Genomic DNA, 7,063 nt, shown 5'->3' with positions numbered 1-7,063 from the left:
GTTCCATACCCTTATTTTTTGGCGGTACCAGGTTTCTACCCCTAAAAAATCTCTTTGGGGTAAACTTCTGTCTTTTGTCTGGGAACTTCTTCCTTTTGTCAGTAGATCTAGCTAAAATATTGTCTAGCTTTTTTCCAAAGAGTAGGTTACCTTCGAATTTCATGGCACATGGTCTATTTTTTGAGGTGAAATCACCCTCCCAGGTTCTAAGCCAGACTAAGCGTCTAATAGAATTGACCAAGGCCGCACCCTTAGTGGTAGCCTTGAACGATTCTACCAGGGCATCACAAATGAACGCTAAGGCCCTTGATATAATTGGGAAAGATTCTAGTAATTGTTTAGTAGGTGTACCTACCGCTAGTAGATCCTGAATCTCATCTATCCAGGCTATAAGGTTCCTGGAGACACAAATAGCCGCTATATTAGGCCTGAATACTAATGAAGACGTTTCCCAGGCTCTCTTCGCTAGCACCTCCATTTTTTGTCTAGGGGGTCTTTCAGTACACCCATATCCTCAAAGGATAGATCCGCATTTTTAGAATATTGTGATAGTGCGGCGTCCAATTTTGGACATTTATCCCATCTTTCAATCTCCGTATCTTTAAACGGAAACTTTCTTTTAAAAGATTTTGTTACTCTCAATCTTTTCTCGGGAAATTCCCACTGCTCCTCAATTATACCATTTAGAGATTTATGTACCGGGAACACTCTGGTAGTAGGAGCCTGTAGCCCTTTATAAATGGCGTCTTGAACTGACACTTGTTCTACAGTCTCAGTGATCTGTTCGCTATCATAAATAGCTTTCAATAATTCAGTAGTCTCGTCAGGATTAAATAAAAATCTGGTCGTTTTACTTTCCTGAATCTCCCTATCGGAATCCTGTTCCGACAGGTTCTCTTCTATTTCACCTGAAGTGTTTGAAGAAGTTTCAATAGCTTCAGACTCTGCCCTTTTTCTTTTGCCTGCCGAGGAAGTAGCTGTGGAATTGTCTCCAGTAGCCTGGCTAGTACTCTGGCCATCCGCAATTACTCCTCTTAATGCAGAAAAAGTAGATTGCATTTCCATTTTAAAGGATTCTAAGAAGTCTCTCATGACTTTAGCGGAGTCCTGTGACTCCATTTCTGTCAAGCATTTGTTACAGTCAGCTTTTTTCCAGTCACCGGGCAGTTTTCCATTACAATGGTTACATCTGTTTGACTTAGATTTATGTTTCAGAGAAACTTGCTTTTCCGGAGTTTTGTTCTAAAAATAAGACATTTCCAGAGAGCCTCAGTTAAAATAATATCCTCAGCAAAACATTTCTTCCAAAGTGTAACTAGAAAAAAGATTGTTTTACCTGAGAAGGTGGTAAGGCAGCCATCTGTGTAGTATTCTGGCTGGATGCACCTTTCTTTATTGGCTCATTAGGAGGTACGCTCTGTGACTCCATCCTAACTGAAGGCCGTCTCCGACTGGCTTTGCTTCCTCTAATAAGCCAGGGCGCACTCCTGACCCTGACCCTTCCGAGCGTCCATCTTGGTTGTGGGCGACTCCCACTTCAGGGAAGGTCAGGGTGCGCAGCGTATGCTTGGAGAGCAACTCTCTCACTCTCCCGCGCAGTACGCAAGCGAGGAGACATCGCTGCCCAGACGTCATCCGGAAGTCGGAATCGACATACGCGAGGCTCCGCCCCCCTAATGCGCGGGCGTCCTACGTGTACAGGCGCCGCAAGTGTAACCGAGCACGGGAGAGGCTGCTGCGACCCTCCAGCCACAACTACCCCGGCCAACCACAATAAGGTACATCCGACCCGTCTTTGGTTCGCCACCTGCCCCGCACTCATGAGCAGGCTGCCGTCTCCATACACTGCAGGTGGGGTCTAGCATAGCCGATAGGAACCCTTTTGCCGTGCACAGTTCCCTTGGCTAGTCTCTGCGAGAAAAAAAAAAAAAAAAGACACGTGTTCCACAGGAAACACGGTGAAAGTGAATAAGGAGGAGGTGGGGACACACTTATACGAGGGAGGGAGCCGAGTCATTTGTGATGTAATGATTGGTAACGTGTTTCCTAACAGGTGAACATCGGTGTCCTCTCACTTCTGGGGGGCCGGACTGGAGGACGTAGGGAGAAATATTATTTTCCAAGTTATGATTAAATTTTAGCAAAACCGCAGATGTCCAATGGTTTCAAAATATGTATATATCAGTAGGCCTGGGTCTCTAGTTTTCAGAATGGTGACATTTGTGACCTGTTTCAAATGTTTTGACACTCCAGGAGCTTTGCGAACAAAGAATGACTATTACTTTTGTTGCAAAAAATGGCCTTGAAAAATGCATTAATGCTGCTCAAGGTTAACAGAGCATTGCATGGCCAAGAAGCTATCTGATTATGTGTATAGGGTATCATTTTCACCGGGACAAGTAAGAGAATAGTATTTGGGGTCTTTGAGAGATTAGGCATATGTGATGTGGTTTTGTTTTCGCAGCAAATGAAATGAAAAGCAATGCAATTGTTATTTTCATATACTCTGCACCAAACTAATACACTTGTAAAAAACACCAAAAGTGACAGAATTGAAAAGTGAATACTTAGTTACCTTAGGGACTCAGGTTTTTAAATATGTATGAGGATGTAGTACTGTTTTTTTTGTTTTTTTTTTAATAAAAGGCTTGTAATCATTGGTAGTGGTGCAATGAGAAAACAAAAAACACAACATAGAAAAAAATGCACCTTTATTTCCAAATAATATATTGTCACCATACTATGTACTAGGGACATAATTTAAAGAGACACTGAAGCGGATAAAAAAATATGATATAGTGAATTGGTTGTGTACTATGAATAATTACTAGAAGATTAGCAGCAAAGAAAATATTCTCATACTTTTATTTTCAGGTATATAGTGTTTTTTTCTAACATTGCATAATTCTATAATATGTACAGATTACACAACACTCAGCATTCAAAATGAGTCTTTCAGAGCAGTCTGTGAAGTAATGACATCTCCTCTAGCAGAGGAAAAGTAAATAGTCCAGGAACAGTTGAGATAATAAAAGTCAGATAACAGCCCTCTCCACGACTAAGTTAAGGTGCCCATACACTCGTCAGATTGGCAGCAGATAGATAAGAAATGCATCTGATGATCTATCTGATGCGTTTTTAGAACATTTTTTACCAGGATAAAATTCCAATAGATTTCAGTTTAAAATCTATTGAAATTCGATCTGATGGCATTTTTTTTGCCATCAGATTTCCATTAAGGCCAATGCAAACTGATAAGCAATCTCATCAGATCGACCTACATTTTCCACCCTGCCAGTTCGATGGAAATCCATCGAAATCTGCCATCGATCGGTCGATTGGCCAACCGATTTGCAAACGATCAATCGATCGGTCAGAAAATCGGCTGAGTGTATGGGCCCCTTTAGTCGGAGAGCTTAATGGCTTGTTTGCATAGAGATAACAACTGGAGTTTCTCAACTCTTCCTGTACTGGAAACAATTAGACTGATGTATCTGATCTTAATGTTTTATTTCTTAGCTGTGCTACACATACAAATCATATCATCATTTTTTTTCGCTTCAGTGTCTCTTTAAATCTTGTGATAACCACGACAAATAGGCAGATAAAATGTGTGGGTAAAATGTTCAGTAGCATTGTTTATTTTAAAACTATAAGGGCTGGAATTGGAAAAATAGTGTATTTTTTCCTCTTTAAAATACAGACATTTTAGTAGTTACTAAAAACAAATGTCACCCCCCAAAAGCCAAATTTGTGGTGAAAAAAAACAAGATCTAAATAATTTATGTGTGATGAGTAGTAATAAAGCTATTAGCGTATGAATGAGAGCAGCGCTGACGGGAAAATTGCTTCAGTCCTTAAAGGGATACTGTAGGGGGGGTCGGGGGAAAATGAGCTGAACTTACCCGGGGCTTCTAATGGTCCCCCGCAGACATCCTGTGCCCGCGCAGCCACTCACCGATGCTCCAGCCCCGCCTCCGGTTCACTTCTGGAATTTCTGACTTTAAAGTCAGAAAATCACTGCGCCTGCATTGCCGTGTCCTCGATCCCGCTAATGTCATCAAGAGCGCACAGCGCAGGCCCAGTATGGTCTGTGTCTGCGCAGTACACTCCTGGTGACATCAGCGGGAGCGAGGACACGGCAACGCAGGCGCAGTGGTTTTCTGACTTTAAAGTCAGAAATTCCAGAAGTGAACTGGAGGCAGGGCCGGAGCATTGGGGAGTGGCTGCACCAACACAGGATGTCTGCGGGGGACCATTAGAAGCCCCAGGTAAGTTCAGCTCATTTTCCCCCAACCCCCCCTACAGTATCCCTTTAAGGTGAAAATAGCTGTGAGGCTGAACCGGTTATAATCATACTACATTAACCCTAGATTGTCACCAGATTAACCATGTAGTTATTCATTATTGGTGAAAGTGATCTAAAAACTTCAAATGGCTATTTTTTCACCAGCTGCCTTCACAGTGCAGCACTGCTGTGGTTGCTGCTGACAGTTTCTGCATATCTCTGCAATCTAACCACTCAATGCTGATAAAATAATATTTTTGTAGTAGGCCTACAAACTAAAGAGCACTGAAGCACAATTTTGTCTTCTTAAAAAAAAAAAAAATTTATAAGATGCATATTACAACAACTGTCCTCAAGTTATACTGTGTGTTCTCTTTTTCCCATGTACAACTGTAGAAATAAAGTTTCTAAATCTGTAAAAGAAAATTGTGCAAGTCTTCTCAGTGATCTTGAAAAAGACAGACTAAAGATCAGAATATAAAAGACCGGATCATTGCTTATGCTTGAGTTTGACCCATTTAGAAAGAAGTATTAAATAAAAGCACACACAAAGCTGCTTTCATTTCTCCAAAATGTTTATTGACAAAGGTAATGTGTGCATCACTGTGGGGGCTGCTGTCCACGGCCACGTCCAAAGCCTCCTCTCTGCAAAGACAAATGGAGATTTCAATATGCAGAATTTTACAACAAAGCACAAACATGCTTGGCTCATCCAGGCAGGCATTACAAGTTGGTGTGCAATATACTTACAAACTGGAATTCTGTGGCTGCTCCTGCACCAGCCTCTGCCTTTTTGTCGGTACCAACTACAAAAATAAATGGAAAAACATTTTAAAGAACTAAAAATGTAACATTTTCAGCTCAAGCAAACATTTCATTCACTTGAAAAAAAATGTTTTCCCAAAACCAATAGGTACCCTCTTCTAAGAGCTCAAAACCACTAGCAGCCTTTTCTGAGCACTAGTGATTTGAAAAAGCTCTTGCTAATGGGCGATTTTTATAAAAGCACATCGCTCAAGTGGGATCACACCCATAGCATTCCATTAGCAAGAGCTTTTCAAATCACAAAGCACTCAGAAAAAACGCTTCTAGTGGGTTCCAGGCCATAGGCAGCTTATACCAAAACAAAGAAAAGCATAAAACAAAAAGACATCCAGCTACTAAAAACAGACACTGAACAATTTATTCACTTGTCCTTTATGCAGGTAACATGCAATTGGCAGGGTTGGATATTTTTGGCCACAGGCACCACCTGGACCTGCCTGCTTCTCATCTCCAGAGAACGTGCAGCTCAGCCAAGCCATATATGCATGAATAGTCACTGACAGCAAGAGTGTCAGCCCAAACTATAACAATAGATAATTTCAGTTATTTGTACACAGCTTAACTCACAAAGCAGTGAAGGGCTATATCAGTGAAAAAAATGGTCAATTCTCACAAGCCTATGCCAACAACTGATAAGTGGGAGTCGCCAAGCTCCTCCAATTTGACTGTAAATAGTTCCCCCAGTTGCATTATACATAACCTTCTATTAACCCTTTCTTACCCTGTTTCAAACTATGCCTGACAAAAAGCCAGAGCTTTTCGTTATGCTGCCCCTACCCTGTGGAATGCCTTGCCAAACAATCAAGATAGCTCCAACCCTGGAAAAGCCACCTGTTTAGTCTAGCATTTATGATCACATAACATTTCCCCTAGTACGCACCACTATACGTACTGATCTGACACAAGCTTATGTACTTTGGGTCCTATGAGAGAAATGCACTTTGCACATGTTTCGTCGTTGTTGACCATGGCGTTTTCCACTTCAGCACAAATGTTAGAAGTAGTGTCTGACAAGTAAAAACATGGCTGCTGCTAGAGGTGTCCTTGCCACATCTAGTCTACAACGGCATCAGCCTCTTCGAATCAAAGTGTTAAACAAATGCAAAAACGCTTGCATTTTGTGCTGGTGATTTGTATGCAATAATCGTGTATTTCACTGAACATTTTAGAGTTTTTGGAAAAATAATATGCTGCATGTAGCGTGTTTTGCGTTCAGCGCTTATTGCCAGCGATCGTGGCAATGAGATCACTCTCATATAGTTAACATTGCGCTAGCACTTTAAAAAGCAATTGCCAACAATTAGCGGTAAACTGCTAATCGCCTCAGTGCGATTGGGCCCTAAGGGCTGATACCTTTTCAACAGAGAGAAAACAAGACAATGAACACATACCAGTTTGTACAATTCTATCAATAAAACAGTCACACAAATCTGCGATTGGAATGAACACTTTAGGTTGCGTTTGAATATGTGTAGAACACTTGGGAGGCCTAAAACCACACAAGCATAATATAACCTGTGTATAATGGTGGCAGGGGTACAGCAGGCAGACCCGCTGAGGGTTGCAGTAGGATTATAGCATTAACAGCAGACCGTCTGCTACTTCACATGGCAGCACAACTTTGCATTAGAGAATAGCAACCCATAAGACTGAATGAAGAATCCATAAAGAGCATTACTTAGGGCTTATTCACACTACAAGAGCTTTTCTAAGCGCTCTGACTTTAACCACTTTACCCCCGCGCGTACGGATTTCTCCGCCCCTTTTTCCATCCTTTCACCCCCAGGGACGGAGAAATCCGTACTTTGCGCACTCCCGCCGCTGTCCGCGTTCCCGCTCGTAAACACGCCGCCCGCCGCTAGTAAACACGCCGCCGCCCGCTCGCCCAGAGATCAACGAACGGGAAAATCCATTCCCGTTCGTTGATCTAAGCCCCGCAATGACCTGCTG

The 7,063-nt window shown here is 42.1% G+C and overlaps 1 protein-coding gene across 1 annotated transcript in view; it reads right to left on the bottom strand.

Annotated features, from left to right (window-relative positions):
• Positions 1 to 4,845: 4,845 nt before the first annotated feature.
• Positions 4,846 to 7,063, bottom strand: part of RPS10 (ribosomal protein S10) — a 14,127-nt gene continuing 11,909 nt past the window's right edge. Inside the window, exons 5-6 of the mRNA XM_068269433.1 lie at positions 5,039 to 5,094; positions 4,846 to 4,933 (exon numbers count right to left, since the gene is read on the bottom strand). Of these exons, the coding sequence (XP_068125534.1) occupies positions 4,889 to 4,933; positions 5,039 to 5,094 (101 nt within the window). The 3' untranslated portion in view covers positions 4,846 to 4,888. The remainder of the gene's footprint in view (positions 4,934 to 5,038; positions 5,095 to 7,063) is intronic.

The sequence above is a fragment of the Hyperolius riggenbachi genome, chromosome 2 (genome assembly GCF_040937935.1).
Source record: "Hyperolius riggenbachi isolate aHypRig1 chromosome 2, aHypRig1.pri, whole genome shotgun sequence".
Classification (NCBI taxonomy): domain Eukaryota; kingdom Metazoa; phylum Chordata; class Amphibia; order Anura; family Hyperoliidae; genus Hyperolius; species Hyperolius riggenbachi.
The sequence above is the reverse complement of the archived record's forward strand: the minus strand, read 5'-3'. Positions and strand labels throughout refer to the sequence as shown.